We start from the raw sequence: 21,054 nt of genomic DNA on the forward strand, positions 1-21,054 counted from the left end.
GGGGTGGCTGGCATGCTGTGTGCATATGTCTAGGATGCGGGGGCAGCTCGCACCCCCTGCCCTTGGCTTCTTTTTACTGGCTCAGTATTGCATCCTGGGGGAGATGGGGCCAAATCCTCCCCTCCGCCCAGATGGCAGAGTTGGGGAGATGGGGCCAAATGCTCCCCCCTCCCCGCTGGGCTCAGCCAGGCCCCGTTGATGTAGCTTGGTTAATTTTTATGTTTTTCCTGTAGTCTGAATTCCTGTGAATTAGAATAAAAATCTATTGTGACCCCTACGGTGCCTGGGGCTCCTTCCTTCGTCTGCGCTCCCAGCACGGGCCCCAGGTCTGGGAGCGCAGGGCCTGGGAGCTGTCTCCCCTGGGGCAGGGGCAAGAGGGGGGACCTTGAGACTGGGGTTCCCCCCCAGCAGGGGGCAGTTTCCCAGGGAAGTAAGACATGGCACCACCGTAGAATCGGAGTCCTTTATTGCCCTCTCCTCTCCCCTCACTTCCGGTGGCCCCGGCCGCCCCCTTTGGGGGAGTTGGGCACCTTCTCCAGCAGGGCCAGCTTAGCGTTGAACTGCTCCTCGCTCGCCCGTAGCCGCTCCTCCACCACCAGCCGCAGCTGGACCAGCTCCTGGCAGAGCTGAGCCGAGATGTATTCCCGCAGCGGGGCCCTGGGGCCTGCAGAGGAGAGTGGGGTGAAGAGTGCAGCCAACCAGCTCCCCCACCCTGGGGCCGGAGCAGGGCTGGTGCCCCCTAGAAGGAAAAGGCCTGGGTCCCATTCCCCATCCCCACCCTGGGGCCTGCCTGGAGGCCCCGCTTGCCCCCCAAGGGGAAAGGCCCTGGGTCTTGTTCCAGGCCTCACTCCTCGAGGCAGCGGTGGTCTCTTACTCTCCCTGGGGGCTGTGGTTCCACTTTCGGCTTCCTCCTCTTGTGCTGGGGGTACAGGCACCATCACGCTCTCACCCTGTTCTCCTGCTGGGGGGTGAAGACATTGGCTAATCAGGGTGGGGCTTGGCTTCATCGGCTGGATGCTCCACCTTCTTGTGCCCACTAAAGCCCCCTCCTCCCTTCTGTGGTGCCTGGGCGCTTGTCCGCCCAGCACCCTCAGGTGCCCCACTCTGTTGGGATCAAAAAGCCAGTATCTGGCTGGGAATTGCCGTCCTGTTATAGCATTTTCACCTTGGCTCCAAGGCCCCAGGGGTTGCTCTTGGTCAGCAGCAGAAAGGAGAAGCCCCGCTCATCTCTCGTCCCCCCCCCCCGCCACCTCTCAAGCCCACCCATGTGGCCGAGAGTTTTGGGGGTTCAGTGAGCACCAGCCACTCACCCAGCTCGGCCGCAGGCTCCGGCTCTGGCATTCCAACGTAGGACAGCGATATGTCCAGCCGGACCTGCGAGGTGAGAAAACAGGCCAGTCCTGGAAGCCGCAGGGCTGAGGTAGGTGTAGGGCTGGGCACGCCTACCCTCTTCTAGCTGCCCCGTGTGGGTGGAGGACTCGGGAAGGGGGCCTGTGTGCAGCTAAGCCATGCGGGTGGTGGGGCAGGCCAGGTCCCCAGGGGGTGCTGGGCGTGGCCGACACTGGAGGTGCCATTCCCCATGGGATTCCCCAGGGGGTGCCATACCTGGGGTGTGAAGGCGTATTTGTACAGCTTGAAGTGGCGGAAGTAGGTGTTCACCACGTAATCGCTCATGAGTGCCAGCTGCTCCTGGCTGAAGAGGTCGATGCTGAATGGAGGCCGCTGGGGGGGGGGGGGGGGAGGGAGAGGAGAGGGTGAGGCAGGAGATGGGCAGGGGTTCCCCACCCCAGACTCATCCCTCTAACCGGGCCCTGCCGTGGGGGAGCTGGCAGCAGCCAGGGGCCCTCCCTGGCCTGTGGGCAGGGCTCACCCGCACGGCGTGGCAGAAAAGCAGCTCGGTGAAGTAGCGGTAACATTCCTCCACATTGGGCAGTGGTGTCTCTGTGGGAACAGACATGAGTGTGAGGGACCTGCACCCCCCCATGGCCACACCCACCCCGCAAGCTCCTCCCCAACAACCACACTGTCTTCCAGGCTCCTCCCCTTCCTTCCCCATGCCCACCCCCACCGCCTCTCTCCACAGCCATGTCCAACCTCCAGGCTCCTCCTGAGAGCCCCACCCACCTTGTAGGCTCCTCCCCCTCCCTGTGCCCATCCCTACTCCTAGAGGGTCCTCCCCTGAGACTCCTCCCCTTTCTTCAGCCCCCCCCCCGCGGTTCCCTGACTCCCTCCTCCCACTGAGGCCAGTGCCTCCCTTCGGCCCCCTCTCTTACCCACACAGGCCTCGTGGGTGTCTTTGACGATGGCGAAGAAGGCGGAGCTTTGCTCCCGGGTGAAGCTGTGTTCCCGGCTGAACTGCACCGTGTAGAAGTAGAGATCCAGCAAGATGGCGGCCCGTGGGTCTGAATCCCAGCCCTGCAGCTGGAACAGCTCCGCCAGCACCCTGCGGAGAGGGGGCCACTGACTGCAGGGGTGGGGTGTCTCCCCAGGGGCCCCCTCCAGGACATGAGAGTACAGGGGGCTGGTAGGGGGTGCTCTCCCTACCATGGAAGGATAATAGGGGGACCCCAAGCCTAGGTGCAAGGGAAGGGGGTGTCTCCCCAGGGCTGGGGGGCACTAACCAGAGCCTTCCCTGAGTCCTAAAACCAGTTACCTCTTCAGCTCATCAGTGGTCTGCGCCTTGTCGATGAGGTCCATGGAGTGAATGTCCAGGTACTTCCTGCACCAGGGAGAGGGACCCCAATGCCGTGAACGAGTATCATTTGAAGCCCCAGCACGGACTCAACAGCCCGTTGGGGAACATCACCAAGAGACCATCTATTAATATGGCAGGATCAGGAGATACTTTGGGTCTCCCGGCTGAGCCGGTTCTGCCATTCCCAAGTACTGCACCAACAATACCCCCTCCCTGCTCTACTCCAGGGCGTTCCCGTTACCTGCGTTTTAAGGACATAGTTGGTCCTAGGCGCTGGGTGCACCAGAGACTCCAGAACTGCTGTAGAGAGAGGTTCACCTGACCAGCTGTAGCCTGGTATGTACCCTGGCCCAAAAGGCCGTCCCTAATTTAGATTGCCTGTGCCAGGCCTGGAACCCTAGCCAAGGGGGTAGTGCAGGGGTGGGCAAACTTTTTGGCCTGAGGGCCACATTGGGGTTCCAAAACGGTATGGCGGGCCAGGTAGGGAAGGCTGTGCCCCCCAAACAGCCTGGCCCCTGCCCCCTATCCACCCCTCCCACTTCTCACCCCCCTCAGAACTCCCCCACCCATCCAACCCCTCCCTGCTCCTTGTCCCGACTGCCCCCTTCCGGGACCCCCCACCCCTAACCGGACTCCCACACCTATCAAACTGCCTCCTGCTCCTCCCTGTCCCCTGACTGGCACCCCAGGACCCCCTGCCCCTTATCCAACCCCCCTACTCCCCACCCCCTTACCATGCTGCTCAGAGCACCAGGACTGGCAGCCGCGCCACCCGGCCGGAGCCAGCCACGCTGCCGTGCAGTCTAGAGCACTGGGGCAGGCTGGAGGCTCTCGCAGCCGCGCTGCCCGGCAGGAGCTCGCAGCCCTGCTGCCTAGAGTGCTGGCGGCACGGCGAGCTGAGGCAGCAGGGGAGGGGCCGGGGGCTAGCCTCCCCGGCCAGGAACTCAAGGGCCTCGCAGGACGGTCCCGTGGGCTGTAGTTTGCCCGCCTCTGGGGTAGTGCCTTGCAAACCATTACAAACTCAACACGTGGTCTACGGAGCGACATCCTTGTGTCCCAACATACAACCCTTTGGCTAGAAGTAGGCAGGAGGTTAAATGGCCTTCCCAGAACTGAGCTTTGGGCTAAATCCCATCAGCTGAGTAACGCTTCAGCTCCCGGGAAGTTTGGTTCTCTAGAGCAGTGCTCGGAGCCAAGTGACCCATGGGGCAGAAGAGCAGAAGTCTGGCACAGCGACTTGGCCCACCTGGCAGCTAAAGAGTGGGAACGTTTCAGAGAAGAGGGACCTCGGACAAATTTGAAAAGATGTGGTCTGACTTTTTAGACCCCTTTGATTTATTCCTAGCAGATGGAAACCAACATGGCGCTCTCCTTTCCTCGCCCTTCCCGTTGCTTTCTTTTTTTGTTCTTTTGTCTTGTTTGTTCTCCGCCTACTTTTGGGAGCAATCAATAAGATACACGTGACATAACTATCAGAAGCTGCAGCTTAGGTCGGGCACCTGGGTAGCAGCCACAGAGCGTCACCACATGGGGTGGCTTGCTTGGCACTGAGATGCAGCTGCCTCGGGGGTGGGGAGGTGGGTAAGAGCCATGCAGAGACGCTGCCCGGGGATGGCTTGCCTGGCGCTGAGATGCAGCTGCCTCTGGCCGGGTAACAGCCACATAGCGACGTGCCCAGCGTGCCCCCTTTGGAGGGGGTTGGATGCTACTCACCACATGCAGATCCTGGCTTCATGGCACTGGGGCTGAAAGAGACAGCGGTGTGGGGTGTCAGTGAATATGATGGGGATGGGGTGGGGCCAAGACACTGGGATGGGGGGAATGACAGGTCCCACATGTCCCACCCTGAGCGGGGTAACCTGGCCAGTGGCCATAAGAATTAGCTGGTTGATGTTCCTAAGGGCTTAGTAAAAGTGCCCAATAGTTTTATTAATATCAGATGATCAGAATCCAAGAGACAATTTGCCCCTGTGTAATGAGGAATATCATGAGCCAACCACCAAAGGTGCTCAACATCAGTGAGGAGACAATCAGCTGGCAGGAGGTGATGGATATTCATGAGGTGCTCAGCAATGTGATTAATATTCATGAGGACATGATTAATCAGCTGTGGCTGGTGACTTTTCATGAGACATGCCTACATGTACAGTCTATATATGTACAAGAACCTACATTACAAAACAGAATTTCCCTCCTGACATTTTGAAATTTGTTTTTGTGCCGAATCAGAACAAAAAGCTGAAATTTCTTGAGGAAATTTTGAAAAATGGCACTTTGGAACCATCAAAACGTTTCATTTTGATAATGTAGAACTGCCTACTTTTGGTAATGTCAAAATGTTTTATTTTGATAATAATAATACCACCAATTTCTTAGCGCTTTTCCTCAATAATTTCCAAGCGCCCCAGAATCTTTTAATTGGATGCAGAGTAGTTAGAGGTGTGTCAGTCCCAGGATATTAGAGAGACCAAGTGAGTGAGGTAATATCTTTTATTGGACCAACTTCTGTTGGTGAGCGAGAGAAGCTTTCAAGCTACACAGAGCTCTTCTTCAGGTCTGGGAAAGGTACTCCGAGTGTCACAGCTCTATTTATGCTATGTAATCTGTTCCACCTTGCATTTCGTGGGTTCTGCAAGGCAGAGGTTTTGAGCTTGCCCCCTGAAAAAAAATCTGGCAGGTGAAGAAAGGGGGCGGGGCTCTGGGTGCTGCACTTTAATGGTAAAAGTGCTGTATGTTGGCCACCCTGTTATTATAGTGTCCGTAGCATTGACATGCCTGCAATGAGGAGTGTTTTTAAAGCTGTGGAAATTCAGTAGGTGACAAATCTTACTGAGGGGGAAGTAATTAGGTAATGCTGGGTTTGGATATTCAGAGCGTGATCAAGGTAAATGAGGCGATGAATATTCAGGGAGATGATGCATATTAAGGAGGTGATGAAGGGGTGAACAGTCATGTTGAATTATTATTATTGAGTGATGACAATTAAAATGATTGGTGATTCCTCGATTCGAGGATGATCTTTATCATGGATTTACATATGGGTCCTGAGATGACTCAGGAGTCCGATCCTGGAACCGCAAATCCGCCCGCAGTAGGTGCAGACATTTCGTGGCAGACCAGCTGCCTGCTGGGAGAAAGTTCTTTCTTTTTCCTTCCTTCTCTCTCGCTTTTCAACTTTGAGGGCAAGGCGCTTCTCCTCGTAGCGGGCCACTGCCTGATGGAGGATATGGCACAATTGGAGTCGGTTGGTGGCTTGCTCCTCTCAGCTTGTGATGTCCACATCAGTTTTCTTAAGATACGTTTTCAATGAGTCTTTGTAGCATTTCCTCTGACCACCACGGGATCTCTGACCATGGGCGAGCTGAGAGTATAGGACTTGTTTTGGGAGGCGAGAGTCTGGCATCCACAATGTCCAGCCCAGCGAAGAAGGTGCGGGAGGATCATTGCTTCAATGCTGGTGACATTGGCTTCAGCGAGGATGCTGGCGTTGGTGCGGTGATCTTGCCACTTGACACAAAGGATCTTCCGGAGGCATAGTTGGTGGTACGTCTCCAGACGCTTGAGGTGCTGTTGATAGGTCACCCAGGTTTGGCATTCATAGAGAAGTGTTGGAACAACAAATGTCTTATAGACCTGGATCTTGGTGTCCACGATCCGTGAAAATGCGTCGGAGCAATTTCCCAAAGGAAGCACTTGCGCACTGGTTCTCGTGCTGGATCTCACTGTCGATTGAAATACTTGACAGCGGTTAGCTGCTGGTGTGTGCCACATCGTGCTGGCCTCTATTGCTCCCTTGTTGGTCTGTCGGGCTCCATCTGGTGTCTTGTTTTACACGGGGACTGTCAGCTCTTCGGGGCAGGGACTGTCTCTTTGTTCTGTGTCTGTACAGCGCCTAGGACAATGGGGTCCTCCTGGGCTGTGACTGGGCTTCTAGGCGCTACCGTAACACACCGAATAAATAACGTACAGCACCTAGCACAAGGGGGTCCTGGTCCATGGTGGGGGCTGCTCCTAGGTGCTATGGTGATAATAATCCGATCGTGTACAGGGACTAAGTGGCAAATGAATGAGGAGCTGCACCGAGTTAACGAATGTCCCCAATGGACGGGGTGATGAATATCTACAAGGCGATCCTCGTCAGCGAAATTGCCACCAATTCAGTGGTGAATATTTACATGCTCATAAATATTCATGCGCGGCTGCATCGGGGGTTGCTTACGCTCACCTAGTGAGGGCTATTTCCCTGGAGAGGAATGACCCCCAAATACTAATCAGATGCTACAATCACGGGCTGACGAATATTCATGAGCTGATGAATATTCATGAGGTGTCGATTCTGCAGCAGCGTCCGCGTCTCCCATCAGAACTGGGCGGCTATGGAGGGTTGAACTGACTTTAGGTGAATACTAATTAGTCGAGCAATTAATGCCAATTAGCATGTGCATATTAATTAAATCACGCGTGCTAATTAGCCATTCAGTTAATTAGGTGGAACATAGTATTGCCTATTGATTGGGCCGTGCGTGTTAGTTAATTGGCTGGCTCGTACTAATTAGCTGAGCTGTGTTAATTGGGTGAATGTTAACGAGCTCATTAACGTGAGTAATTAGCTATGAAAACTGATGGCGATGAATATTAATTAGCCAACGCATATGAATCACCTGGCGGGTGGTTAACGAGCCCGCGCATATTCATGAGTTAATTAATATTAATGAGCAGACCGCGGAATCATGACGAGACTCATACATATTCATGAGATGATAGACGGGCTGCGGTTCCACCTCGTAGACGGGTCTTGGCGGCGCGGTTGCCATGGCAGCAGCGTAGCCCCCGCCCCGCCCCGCGGGCCCCTCGCTCACCTGCTTCAGGCCGCCCCCCGGCACCATCGTTGCGGCGGCACCGGCTCCCCCTAACGCTCGGGCCACGTCGCCACGGCAACCCCCGCTCCGCCAATCAGAGAGGGTATCGAGGCCGGAACCAATCAGGGAAAGATTCACTATACGGGTGAGAGCTCATCAGCCAATCGCCGAGGTTGTCTTTGTCCCGCCAATCACACGGTGTATATCCCCCGGGCTTCAGCCATTCAAAAACAGTCTTTTCGGCTCAGCGGCCTTAAGCCAATCAGCGCTTGTCTCTCTTTGAGGGCTGGCTTCCATGATCCAATCACAGAACGCCTCTTTCACCCCCTCAGCCAATCCCCATCCGGTCTCTAACATCAGCCAATCTTCGGCCGGGGCACTGGTCGACTAACCCCGCCCCTCCCTCTCTCTCATCCAATGGGAGAAGAAGGAAAAAAAAAAACCCTCGTCCCGCGCATGTGCAGCGCGAGGTAGCGGGCGGGTGTTGGGAGTGTCAGGTCAGCGCGTGCGCAGTGGAGTGGCTGGGGGGTGGGCCTGGCAAGGGAAGCCGCTGGGAGTGGGAGCGCGAGGCAGGTGAGAGCGGGGGGGGGGGGAGGCAGGTGGGAGTTGGGATGAGAAGTGGGGTGGCGGTGGGGGAGGGAGTGACGGGGGGGGGTCCCTGTGAAAGTGGCAAGGGGGGAGAGGTGGGGATGGGGGTTGGGATGAGAGGGGGAGGGGTGACAGGTGGGGTGGGAGCAGGCAGTGAAAGTGGCAAGGGGGGAGCGGTTGGGGGAGGGTGGCAAGGGGGGGACAGGTGGGAGTTGGGATGAGAAGTGGGGTGGCGGTGAGGGAGGGGGAGTTGGGGTGAGGTTGGGGGCAGGCAGTGAAAGTGGCAAGGGGGGAGAGGTGGGGATGGGGGTTGGGATGAGAGGTGGAGGGGTGACAGGTGGTTGTGGGGGCAGGCAGTGAAAGTGGCAAGGGGGGAGCGGTTGGGGGAGGGTGGCAAGGGGGGGACAGGTGGGAGTTGGGATGAGAAGTGGGGTGGCGGTGAGGGAGGGGGAGTTGGGGTGAGGTTGGGGGCAGGCAGTGAAAGTGGCAAGGGGGGAGAGGTGGGGATGGGGGTTGGGATGAGAGGTGGAGGAGGGGAAGGGGGTGACAGGTGGGGGTAGGCACTGAAGGTGGCAAGGGGGAAGAGGTGGAGATGGTGGCAAGGGTGGCAAGGGGTTGGGTGGGTTGGGATGGCATGGGGTGGGCTGAGAGTAGCCTATTGATAGCATTAAGGGTGTACGTCAGGTTGGGGGTTTAAGGGGTGCCATGGAGTTGGGGAGGTGAGAGGTTTGGGGATAGCAAAGGGAGATGGTGGGGGGGGGGGTTGGGTAAGAGTCCGGGGGATGTGGGGGACAGAGATGATAAGGGTAAGGAGGTACCTGACCCTTCTCTGTTTCCCTTCCAGGTGAGGCGCAACTCCTGGGCTGACCCCCGCCGCCCTCTCCCCATCTCTCCACTGCTACCAGAGACTGGCCAGCGGCGCCATGTCTGGGCCGGGGAGCAAGCGGGCGGCTGGGGATGGGGGATCAGGGCCCCCTGAGAAGAAAGCTAACCGGGAGGAGAAGACGACCACTACCTTGATCGAACCCATCCGCCTGGGGGGCATCTCCTCCACGGTCAGTGCCTGGCGTGGGGACTGTTGGGGGCAAGGGGGGCACTTGGGGAGTTCAAGAAAAACTGGGAGCATGGAAGGGATTTGGGAACCCTGATTGGGCAGGTGGGGATGGGGGGGATGCTGAGTGTAATTTGGGGAGGGCAGGGTGTGGGGTTGGGAAGTGGGTGGGGGTCCCTGGGGAGGAGGCAGCTGCAGGGGAGTGGCAGGGAGCCGCTGCTGACCCCACCCTGTTGCCCCTCCCCTCCCCAGGAGGAGATGGACCTGAAGGTGCTGCAGTTCAAGAACAAGAAGCTGGCGGAGCGGCTGGAGCAGCGCCAGGCCTTTGAGGATGAGCTGCGCGAGCGCATTGAGAAGCTGGAGAAGCGCCAGGCCACAGATGATGCCACCCTGCTCATTGTCAACCGTTACTGGAGCCAGGTGAGGCCCCTGCCTGTCCCCCGGCCATGGCCCTCTCCCCACAATCTCTCCTGCAACCTCCCCCAACTCTGCATTCCACCCCCACCCCTCCTCCCATCCCGGCCACAACCCTCTGGCCGTGCATTGCACTGCCTATCACAATGCCTCATCTCCACCGCGATACCCCTGCCACGCATCCCCCACCCGGCCTTGTTGCTTATCATCATCTGCAATGGGAGAGCCACCTCTCTGGACCCTCCCAGCGACCACAACACGCTGTCTGCCGTGAGACCTTGGCCTACTGTTCTCTAGTGGGGGTTGAGTGATTGGGGACTGGGAGCCAGGACGTCTGGGTTCTTAGCTCTGTTACCACAGTCTTCCTCTGTCCCTCCCAGAAACCTTCCTCCTCGATGTATGTCGCCCCCAGTCAGTGGATGCCCAAGGGCGGGGGGGGGGCCACAGGTGTTATTTCCTCTCCCAGGCCTGTGCTGGGCTGACCCCTCTCTTCCCCCCCCAATCTCCATCTCCCCACAGCTGGATGAAAATGTGCAGGTCCTGCTGAGAGGCTATGATGGGGACTGCGAGCCCCCACCCCCTGCAGCCCCTTCTCCCCCCTCCGCAGAGGAACCCAGGCCAGAGCCAATGGGACCGGACCCTGAGAACACAGTCAGCCCTAGTACTGAGGGCCCAGATAGGACAGGTGAGCATGGGAGAGGTGCCAGGCTGCAGGGGGTGCTGCACTGGGGCAGGGGGGTTCTGTGGCTTGGCAAGGAGGCGCCACTCTGGCGGGGGTTCAGTAGGGCGAGGGCGCTCGGCAGGGGGCGCTCTTCCCTCGCAGTGATCTCAACCTACCGCTAAACCCTTCTCCGTCCTCCCCACCCCCACAGAAACGGCCCCACCTGTTGCGGCCCCGTCTGCCTCCTGGAAGGCCGGGGGGCTCCTGCTGAACGAGCCGGCCTTGTCATTCCTGGCCACGCTGGCCAGCAGCAGCAGCGAGGAGATTGAGCTGCAGCTGCAGGAACGCATGGAATTCTCCAAGGCCGCCGTGTCCCGTGTGGTGGAAGTCTCCAACAAGATCCACCGGCGCACGGAGGAGCTGTGCCAGAAGATCCACGCCCGTGGTGAGCCGAAGGCCGGGGGCGCAGAGTGAGATCTAGGCGTGGGGGGAGAGTTGGGGCGCTGGGAGTCAGGACTCCTGGGTTCTCAGAGGTGTGACTCCTTTTCAGCTGACTTGGACCATCTGGATGAGGCGTTGAAGTCCTTGAACAAAGAGCTGATGAGAGAGAATCAGCGGCTGCAGGACTTGGCGATGCAGCTGCAGGAAAAACACCACAAGATCTCGCTGGAGGTACGAGCTGGTTCTCAGGGCAGAGGGGCGGGCTGGCTGGCTCACGGGTAGGGAATGAGTCTCAGGGCCTTTCCCCTCTGGGGGCACCAGCCCTGACCCCAGGGTCAGGGGCTATCTGGCCTGGAGTGGATCCAGCCCCGCTCATCCGTCTCCCTTCCTGGCGCAGTACACAGAGCTACAGGACAAGGTGACCTCGTCGGAGACCAAGGTGCTGGAGATGGAGACGACGGTGGAGGATCTGCAGTGGGACATCGAGAAGCTGCGCAAGCGCGAGCAGAAGCTCAACAAACACCTAGCTGAGGCGCTGGAGCAGGTGACCTGTCCCCGTACCCCAGGCTTCCCTCTCCTCATCCGCCCAGGCCCCTTCCTGTGTCTCACTGCTCCCATCTGGCCCTGTTGCAGCTGGAGCCATAGTTTCTCACTGCCATCTGGGTCCCACTCCCGCTCTCCCCCTCATCCCCTGTATCTGGGGCTCGCTGCCACCTGTGCCCATTCCTCAGACCACTTGGGAGGCCTGATCGGCGAGGGGGTTGCTGACTTTCTTTCTGGCCTTTTGCAGCTGAACTCCGGTTACTACGTGTCAGGCAGTTCCGGGGGCTTCCAAGGCGGGCAGATCACGCTCAGTATGCAGAAGGTGAGGGGGCAGGGGGAGCTGGGGACTCGGGAGGGGTGGGGATCTCTGGCATTGGGCAGGTGGAGGTAAGGGTCCCAGTGGGTGGGCTCCCAATGCAGAGTGGGGCGGGGGTCTCTGGCAATGGGATGGGGAAGTCCTGGTGCAGGGATGGGTGGGGGAGTCTGATCCTGAGGTTGGGGAGCATCTTTGTGCTGGGAGAGGCGGGGGTCTCCGGGGTGGGGTCCTGGTGCAGGAAGGGGTGGGGTTGTGAGGGTGGGGTCTCGTGGCACATGCTGAGGCAGCCCCTGGGTGGGGGTCGGCCTCTGTCATCGGAGCCCTGTGTCGGCAGTTCGAGATGCTGAACGCGGAGCTGGAGGAGAACCAGGAGCTGGCCAACAGCCGCATGGCTGAGCTGGAGAAGCTGCAGCAGGAGCTGCAACAGTCTGTCAGGACCAATGAGAAGCTCAAGGTAACAAGGTGGAGGGTGGCACCCCCTGGAGCCAGGCTGGGCAGTGGGGTCTGGCCGGGAGCGGTGAAGGGCGGCAGGCTGGGCGATGGAGCCTGGCCGGGAGGGGTGGAGGGCAGCAGGCTGGGCAGTGGGGCCTGGCTGGGAGGGGTGGAGGGCGGCAGGCTGGGCAGTGGGGCCTGGCTGGGAGGGGTGGAGGGCGGCAGGCTGGGCAGTGGGGCCTGGCTGGGAGGGGTGGAGGGCGGCAGGCTGGGCAGTGGGGCCTGGCCGGGAGGGGTGGAGGGCGGCAGGCTGGGCAGTGGGGTCTGGCCGGGAGGGGTGAAGGGCGGCAGGCTGGGCAGTGGGGTCTGGCCGGGAGGGGTGAAGGGCGGCAGGCTGGGCAGTGGGGTCTGGCCGGGAGGGGTGAAGGGCGGCGCCCCGGTGCCAGGCTGGGCGATGGTGCCTGGGCAGCAGGGGTGGAGGGCGGCGTGCCAGGCGTGGGGGGAGATGTGGGGAGGCTGGCTGGGGTGGAGGGCGGTGCCTGTGGCAGTGACGCCCCGTGCCCCCAGGTGGCGCTGCGGTCGCTGCCCGAGGAGGCGGTGAAGGAGACCCTGGACTACAAGGTGCTGCAGTCGCAGTTCTCTCTGCTCTACAACGAGAGCCTGCAGGTGAAGACTCAGCTGGACGAGGCGCGAGCCCTGCTGCTCACCACCAAGAACAGCCACCTGCGCCACATTGAGCACATGGAGGTGAGGCTGGGGGGAGGAGTCACAGTTGGGGCGGGGCGGGGCCTGTGAGAGGAATGTGTCACACCTTTTGTGCATTGGGTGGTTACCCTTCTGAAGGGCCTGTGCCAGGTCGGGGGGTACCATTTGTGGTGCAGCGCCTCATTGTATTGGGATGTACCACTCTGGCGGGGGGTGGAGGAGTGCTTACCATGCTGCCTACAGGGAAGCCGACTGGGGTTGGGGGCGAGTGATTCCTCCCCCGTCTCTCACCCTCCGCCCGCCCTGCTGCAGAGCGACGAGCTGAACCTGCAGAAGAAGCTGCGCACGGAGGTGATCCAGCTGGAGGACACGCTGGCCCAGGTGCGCAAGGAATACGAGATGCTGCGCATCGAGTTCGAGCAGAACCTGGCCGCCAATGAGCAAGCGGGTGAGAAAGAGATGCTTCCCTGTCCCCCCCCCATGCCCGGCCCCATGGTACGGCCCGGCATGGTGTATCGCCCGGCCCCGTGTGCAGCTCCGTGGTACGGCCCTGCGCGGAGTGTGCTCGTCCCCCACGGCAGTGCGCTCAGTGCAGCGAGCTTCCTCCTATCAGTGCCCTGGTGCGGGCTGGTGCCCGGGCATTGCTTGCCAGAATCTTTGCGTTGCAGTGAGCTTTCTCCCCACCAGTGCCCTGCCGCCAGCCACCTACCCCCCACGGCAGCTGCCCCCCGTCATCACCCTGTGTAACCCTGCCCCCTCAGGTCCCATTAACCGGGAGATGCGCCACCTGATTAGCAGCCTCCAGAACCACAACCATCAGCTGAAAGGAGACGTGCAGCGATACAAGCGCAAGCTGCGTGAGGTGCAGGCTGAGATCAACAAGGTGAGAGATCCGCTGGGGACGGTTGTACTCAACGATCCACTCTGGGGGAGGGGAGGGCTTGACTGGAGGAAGGGCAGGGAGGGATCCATTTGGGGATCTGCTTGGCGTAGAGGCAGCATTTAGGGATCTGTTTTGCAGGAAGGGGCGGTGTTTAGGGATCTGCTCGAGAGGTAGAAGGGATCCACTTAGGGAGGGGCAGGTGGCATTTAGGGATCTGCTCTGAGGGGCAGAGAGGTATCCACTTGAAGTGAGGGGCTGCATTTAGAGATCCACTTGGGGCGGGGAAGGATCTGCTCTAGGAGAGGGGCTTGCTTAAGGATCCATTTGGGTGGCCACAAGGGATCTGTGGGGTGCGGGGTTTAGGGATCTACTGGGGGATCAGGGAGGGATCTGTGGGGGGAGGTACAGGGCTTGGGGATCTGGTTTGGGGGGCCAGGGAGGGAATCTGTGGAGGGAGTGTGGGGTTTAGTGATTGGCTTGGGGAGGCTAGGGAGGGATCGATGAGGGAGGTGCGGGGATCTGCTTGGGGGGCCGGGGAGGGATCTGTGGGTTGAGGTGCGGGGTTTAGGGATCGGCGTCTGTGTGTGTGGGAATCCGAGGGGAGAGATGCAGGATTTAGGGATTGGCTTGGGGGGGCAGGGGAGGGATCTGTGGGGGAGGTGCGGGGTTTAGGGATCGGCTGAGGGGGTCGGGGAGGGATCTCTAGGGGAGGTGTGGATTTGGGGATCGGCTTGGGGGGGACTGGGGAGGGATCTGTGTGGAAGGTGCGGGGTTTAGTGATCGGCTGGGAGGGGCCGGGGGGGATTGGTGGGGGAGGTGCGGGGTTTGGGGATTGGCTTGCAGGGAGCAGCGAGGGGGAGATGTGGGGTTTGGGGATTGGCTGGGAGGGAGCGGTGGGGGAGGTGCGGGGTCTAGTGATTGGCTGGGAGGGGCCGGGGGGGGATTGGTGGTAGAGGTGCAGGGTTTGGGGATCGGCTTGGGGGGGCGGGGAGGGATCTGTGGGGGAGGTGCGGGGTTTAGGGATTTGCAGCCCAGGGGTCTCACTCCCCCTCTCCCTCACCCAGATCCGGATGCAGTCAAGCGGCTTCCCCTGCGGCTCAGCTGTTCTGCCCCCTGCACCTGGGCCGGAGGAGCCGGTGGGCGTGGCCCCGGCCGTGGTGGTGAAGGAGGAGGAGGGAGGCGCGCCTGCCCTAGAGGTGAAGAAGGAGCCGAAGGAGGCAGTGGCGGCGGTGGTGAAGAAGGAGGAGGTAGCGCCCTTGCCCGAAGGGGGGGTGAAGAAGGAGGAGGAGGAGCTGCTCCCACCGGCTCCCCAGCCGCCCCCCCCGCCTCGCATCAAGGAGCCGCCGGAGCGCCCCAAGGGGAGCCGCGGGGGGGACCGGGAGCGCTCGCGGGACCGCGACAGGGACGGCTCAGCTCGCGAGCGCGACCGGCAGAAGAGCAGCGATGACCCCAAGAAGAAGGACTCAGACCTGCTCAAGCAGCTGCGCGTTGAGCTCAAGTGAGAGAACTCCGGGGCGGGGCGGGAGCTGGGGGTGGTCCCAGGCTGGCGGTGGTGTGCAGGGCCCTGATTCCTCTCCCCACCAGGAAGGCCCAGGAGAGCCAGAAGGAGATGAAGCTGCTGCTGGACATGTACAAATCAGCCCCCAAGGAGCAGCGGGACAAGGTGCAGCTCATGGCCGCCGAGAAGAAGACCAAGGCCGAGGTGAGTGAGACCCTCGCGGGGTGGGGGGTCTGGAGGGTGGGTCTATGGGTGGATGCAGATTGAGGGGTAGGGTCGCCTCACTCTCTGTATGGGCGGATATGGGACAGTGACCCCTGTCTTTCTGCACCCAGCAGGCAGAGGAGCTGGGGGTGGTGTTTATGGGGCTGACACCATATCTCTATTCCTTGCAGGTGGAGGAGCTGGGTGGTGGTTATGGGGCTGTGACCCCCGTCTCTCTGCCCCCTGCAGGTGGAGGAGCTGGTTGGGGGGTTATGGGGCTGTGACCCCTGTCTCTCTGCCCCCTGCAGGTGGAGGAGCTGGGGGTGGTGGTTATGGGGTTGTGACCCCCGTCTCTCTGCCCCCTGCAGGTGGAGGAGCTGGGGGGGTGGTTATGGGGCTGTGACCCCCGTCTCTCTGCCCCCTGCAGGTGGAGGAGCTGCGCGGGCGGGTGCGGGAGCTGGAGGAGAAGGAGAAGAAGGAGAGCAAGAAGATGGCGGACGAGGACGCCCTGCGCAAGATCAAGCTGGCGGAGGAGCAGATTGAGCACCTGCAGAAGAAACTGGCTGCTACCAAGCAGGTACCGGGATGTGGGGGTGGGGGTGGTTAGTGGCGGGAGGTTCCCCTGAATGGGTGGGAAGGGGAGATCTGGCAGGATTGGGGAGGGCTGCGGGGGTGGCACTGGGCAATGTGGCAGAAAGGGTCCAGCCCCCCTGACCTCATGCCCCACCGCAGGAGGAGGAGGCCCTGCTGTCGGAGATGGACGTGACGGGCCAGGCCTTCGAGGACATGCAGGAGCAGAACATGCGTCTCATGCAGCAGCTGCGTGAGAAGGACGATGCCAACTTCAAGCTCATGTCCGAGCGGATCAAGTCCAACCAGATCCACAAGCTGCTGCGTGAGGAGAAGGACGAGCTGGCGGATCAGGTGCTGGCCCTCAAGTCACAGGTAGGGGGCGCTGCAGGGAATGGGATGGGGGCTCAGGAGTAGGGTTGCCAACTGTTTAATCACACAAACCCCAACACCCCTGCCCTGCCCCTTCGAGGCCCCACCCTGCTCACTCCGTCCCCTCTCCCCCGCCCTCACTCATTTTCACCGGGCTGGGACAGGGTGTTAGGGTGCGGGGGGTGGGCTCCGGCAGGGCAGCACCTACCTTGGGCAGCTCCCAGTGGGCAGTGAAGCGGGGCTAAGGCAGGCTCCCTGCCTGCCCTGTCCCTGTGCCACTCCCGGAAGCAGCCGGCATGTCTCTGTGGCCCCTGCGGGGGGGCACCAGGGGGCTCTATGCTCTGCCCCTGCCTGCAGGCACAGCCCATGCAGCTCCCATTGGCCGCAGTTCCCGGCCAATGGGAGCTGTGGAGTTGGCGCTTGGGGCAGGGGCAGCACGCGGAGACCCCCTGCTCTCCCCCCTCTAGGGGCCGCGGGGACATGTCGGCTGCTTCCGGGAGCAGGGCGGGGCCAAGGCAGACAGGGAGCCTTCCTTAGCCCTGCTGGACCTTTAACGGCCTAAAATCTCCCTGTTTGGCTTCAGTAGCCTCCAGGAGACAGAGCCTGATTCCGGGAGACTCCCGGCAAAACGGGGAGTGTTGGCAACCCTAGCTCAGTAGGGGGCACTCTCCCCTCACAGGCAGCGTGTGCCTCAGTGCGGCACTAGGGGGCTCTGGGTTGCACAGAGCAGGATGGGGGTTCAGCAGGTTGGGCCTGTGCGGTTGGGTGGGGTTCATTAGGGGGTGCTCTCCCCTGGCAGGCAGGGGGTGGGGGAAGCTGGCTGGCTGCGAGTCGGCAGGCGGCGCTCTCCTGACCGGGCCACGTTGCAGGTGGACGCCCAGCTGCTGGTGGTGCAGAAGCTGGAGGAGAAGGAGCGGGTGCTGCAGGGGAACCTGGGCACGGTGGAGAAGGAGTTGACCCTTCGTAGCCAAGCCCTCGAGCTCAACAAGAGGAAGGTGAGTTATGGGGCAGGGCTGGGGACCTGGGTGGGAGGGTTGATGAGGGGCATCCATGGCGGGGGCGGCTCCTTTGGATACACAGGGCTAGTCCGCAGGAGAACCCTTATTTCTTGGCGAAGCCTTGAAGTTGGCATTTTCCTAGGGGGAGCTCCACAGCTCTCCGGGGTTGTGCCTAAGGGTTCCGGCACCCCCTCTTCTTCCTACAGCAGGTCTGCCTGAGGTCAGGCGCCTGCTCCGAGCCCTTTGCCCTCTCGGGAGCCATGCGGCCTGTTGCAGCCAATTTAGCACCCATTGGTCAGCTGAGACCCGGCGTCGGAGAGGGTTGGGGTCCACGCAGGAGAGCCACGCTCCAGTCAGCATCCCTCCTAGCTGGACACCCGTCGTCCGTCTCCTTGAGGGGGGGTGTGTGTGTGTGTGTGTGTGTGTGTGTGTCCAGATCTTCACTCTGCTGCCTCAGCCCAGCCTTCTCCCACTGAAGAGTCCCTCCTGTTCATAGGTGTGGATCCCAGTGTACCTGATCTCATCCCAGATGCTTGGCCAGGCTTCATTCCCCTCTCCCCTAGGAGTCACCTGCCTGGTTCCGCTCAGCGGGTGGGGAAACTGAGTCACACACGGTTATAAAAATATGACAAATATCCCCACGTTTGTTGGGGATGCTGCTGGAGGGAAGCCCACAGCATCGGGATAGGTTCTGTGGCTGGAGCACTACTGTGGGGGGGAAACTGGCAGTGCTGTGGGCTGTTCCCCAAGGGGAGCATAGGCGCCGACTCCCAACGGAGAAAAATTAGTGGGTGCTGAGCACCCACCAGCAGCTTCCCGTGGCCCCACCGCACCCTCCTGCTCCAGCTCACCTCCGCCTCCTCCATGAGCGCTTTGCCGGGTCCTGCTTCTCCCCCCTCCCTCCCAGCGCTTGCGCCGCGAAACAGCTGTTTCGTGGGGCAGGGAGGAGGGGGAACACGGCGCACTGGGGGAAAATGCGGGGCGGGGATTTGGGGAAGGGATCCAATAGGGGCAGGGAGGGGGCGGAGTTGGGGTGGGGACTTTGGGGAAGGGATTGGAATGGAGGCGGGGCCATGGGCGGGGAAAGGGTGCAGTCGGGGCGGGGCCAGGGTTGGGAATGGGGGGCACAAGCACCCACCGACGCCGGAGAAAGTTGGTGCCTGTGACTGTGGGGAATCTTTCTAAGGTGTTTCACTGCACATGCTGTAGCTTTTCTTAAAGGAATCAGAGATCATTACACTTCTGTCCTAGCTTTTAGATCTAACTTGAATAGATTTAATTAGTTATTGTCTGTCATTTTTTTTTCCTCTTTCTTTCCACTTCCCCTTCTCTTCTTAATTTGATTTTATGCTGGCCACATTAGACTGTTAGACCCCAACCCTGCAGCCTACTGGAACACCGTACAAGATTCCAACCCACCTTACCATTTCACCGGGAATAGGATCACTCTGGATCTGACTGTCATTTATACTAGACCCTTTTAACTACTTTGGAAGTGTAAAGGGGCCCTACAATGGAGAGAAATATAATTTAACTTACACCACTTTTAATGTAATTTCAGTTGACACCCGTTTTACACTGAATGGTGCAAAATGGCCTTCGTGTAAAAGAGAATCAGTTTCCTTTGTTTGTTTCCATTACATCATGTGTATGTATCAGTTCTCAGGCACTGCTCAGGGGGAAGCTCACAATGATTGACATTCCCTCCTCCCACAGGCGGTGGAAGCGGCCCAGCTGGCCGAGGACCTGAAGGTGCAGCAGGAGCATGTGCAGTGCAAGCTGAAGGAGATCCAGGCCTGCATGGCCGAGAACCGCGCTGCCAAGGAGAAGGAGTCCTTCAACCTCAAGAGGGCCCAGGTAGGGGGCAGGAGCCTGTGGGTCACCTGCGGGGAGGGGCAGTGGAGGGCCTGGGCCCCCTCGCTGACTGGCTCTTCCCTGCACCCCAGGAGGACATCTCTCGGCTGCGGCGCAAGCTGGAGAAGCAGAAGAAGGTGGAGGTATACGCCGATGCTGACGAGATACTGCAGGAGGAGATCAAGGAGTACAAGGTGGGCAATGGGCAGCTGGGGGAGGAGGGGGAAGCCTGGCATTGGGTGGGGAGGGGCAAAGCTAGGGGAGGGGGCTGTGCTCAGGCTCTGCGGGTGGGGGGAAGGGACCCAGCCCCCCCACTAACAGGGTCTGTGCCCTCCCCGCCCCCTAGGCCAAGCTGACCTGTCCCTGCTGCAACACACGCAAGAAGGACGCGGTGCTCACCAAGTGCTTCCACGTCTTCTGCTTTGACTGCGTCAAGACGCGCTACGACACCCGGCAGCGCAAGTGCCCCAAGTGCAACGCTGCCTTCGGCGCCAACGACTTCCACCGAATCTACATCAGCTGAGCGCTTGCAGTCCCCCTTCCCAGCCCATCCCCTAGCCCTCCGTTCCACAGCTCCCCCTCCAGCAGCCACCGGGCAGTCCCCTCCCTCCTGCCCTCTGCAATCCACTCAGCAGGTGCTGCCAGGATTCACTTGACCCATCCCTGTGGATCCCACCCAAGTGATGCCTGATCCCCTGAGGCTCTGCTCCTCCCCCAGGCTCTGCTCCGTGCTCACTCTGGGTTCTGCAGGGGGCTGCTCCCTTGGGGCTGGTCTCCTCCCTCTAATATTTGAACCCTGGTGAGAACCCCGTTGGGCTGAGAGGATGCCCTTGGGGGTGAAGGGTCTCAGGGCAGCAGCTGACTGTGGGGGGAGGGCAGGACGGGGGGGGGATGGGGACTGTTCATTCTATTTGGATTTTATTTTATTTTTAAATACTATGTTTGGTTATGTGGGAAATAAAAATTGGAGAGTCCCACCGGGGCCAGATCCTCCAGCCTGGGAGCGTCTCTATCGGTGCTTAGGGAGGGGAACGAGGGAGGACCACAAACACGGGACTGTGGGTCACACAGGAAGCTTTTACGGTACATTTACACTGCAGGTAAAATCCTGCGGCTGGCGCGTGCCAGCTGGCTCGGGCTGTGGGCTGTTTAATGGCAGCGTAGAGTTCCAGGCTTGGTCTGGAGCCCAAGCTCTAGGACAGGGGTGGGCAAACTTTTTGGCCCGAGGGCCACATTGGGGTTGCAAAACTATGGAGGGCAGGGTAGGGAAGGCTGTGCCTCCCCAAATAGCCTGGCCCCTGCCTCCCATCCACCCTCTCCCACTTCCCACCCCCTGACTGTCCCCCTCAGAACCCCCGACCCATCCAATCCCCCTGCTCCTTGTCCCCTAATCGCCCCCTCCTGGGACTCCCTGCCCCTAACCACCCCGAGACCCCACCTCCATCCAACCTCCCTGCTCCCAGTCTCCTGACTGCTCTGACCCCTAACCACACCGCCGCCCCTTGAAAGGCCCCCCGGGACCCCATGCCTATCCAAACACCCCTGTTCCCCATCCGCTGACCTCTATCCATACCCCCGCCGCCTGACAGGCCCCCCGGGACTCCCATGCTTATCCAACCCCCCCCATCCCCTGACCGCCCCCCCAGCACCTCTGCGCATCCAACCACCCCCTGCCCCTTATCTAGCCCCCCAGTCCCCTTACCATGCCGCTCAGAGCAGCATGTCTGGCAGCTGCCCGACCGGAGCCAGACACGCTGCTGCGCTGCTCGGCAAAGGCGTGGCAGCGGGGGAGAGGGGACAGGAGGGGAGGGGCCGGGGGCTAGCCTCCCCGGCCAGGAGCTCACAGGCTGGGCAGGATGGTCCCGTGGGCCGGATGTGGCCCGCGGGCCGTAGTTTGCCCACCTCTGCTCTAGGACCCTGTGATGTGGGAGGGTCTCAGGGCTTGGGCTGCAGCCCAAGCCAGAACATCT

The 21,054-nt window shown here is 60.6% G+C and overlaps 2 protein-coding genes across 5 annotated transcripts; one reads left to right on the forward strand and one right to left on the reverse strand.

Moving 5' to 3' along the window:
- Positions 1-449: 449 nt before the first annotated feature.
- On the reverse strand, positions 450-7,633 carry CFAP119 (cilia and flagella associated protein 119). Of its 4 annotated transcripts, none has more exons than XM_054027635.1 (9): positions 7,555-7,633; positions 4,409-4,440; positions 2,654-2,719; positions 2,274-2,443; positions 1,871-1,941; positions 1,606-1,722; positions 1,311-1,374; positions 875-958; positions 450-664 (listed from the first exon to the last, which is right to left on the reverse strand). In XM_054027635.1, the coding sequence occupies exons 1-9, from the start codon at positions 7,579-7,581 to the stop codon at positions 486-488; spliced, it is 810 nt and encodes a 269-aa protein (XP_053883610.1). In that variant the 5' UTR covers positions 7,582-7,633; the 3' UTR covers positions 450-485. The 4 variants fall into 4 exon arrangements, with proteins under 4 accessions (XP_053883610.1, XP_053883609.1, XP_053883612.1 ...); XM_054027634.1 differs by having other exon boundaries at positions 875-961; XM_054027637.1 differs by lacking the exon at positions 1,606-1,722 and having other exon boundaries at positions 875-961.
- A 434-nt stretch (positions 7,634-8,067) lies between these two features.
- On the forward strand, positions 8,068-20,079 carry RNF40 (ring finger protein 40). Its single transcript, XM_054027517.1, has 20 exons — positions 8,068-8,127; positions 8,987-9,197; positions 9,446-9,613; positions 10,127-10,292; positions 10,480-10,713; positions 10,819-10,940; positions 11,107-11,253; positions 11,500-11,574; positions 11,903-12,022; positions 12,568-12,747; positions 13,018-13,153; positions 13,467-13,588; positions 14,653-15,086; positions 15,173-15,290; positions 15,718-15,867; positions 16,023-16,235; positions 17,102-17,227; positions 18,947-19,087; positions 19,177-19,278; positions 19,431-20,079. The coding sequence occupies exons 2-20, from the start codon at positions 9,066-9,068 to the stop codon at positions 19,605-19,607; spliced, it is 3,063 nt and encodes a 1,020-aa protein (XP_053883492.1). The 5' UTR covers positions 8,068-8,127; positions 8,987-9,065; the 3' UTR covers positions 19,608-20,079.
- Positions 20,080-21,054: the final 975 nt, after the last annotated feature.

Source organism: Malaclemys terrapin, chromosome 4 (genome assembly GCF_027887155.1).
Source record: "Malaclemys terrapin pileata isolate rMalTer1 chromosome 4, rMalTer1.hap1, whole genome shotgun sequence".
Classification (NCBI taxonomy): domain Eukaryota; kingdom Metazoa; phylum Chordata; order Testudines; family Emydidae; genus Malaclemys; species Malaclemys terrapin.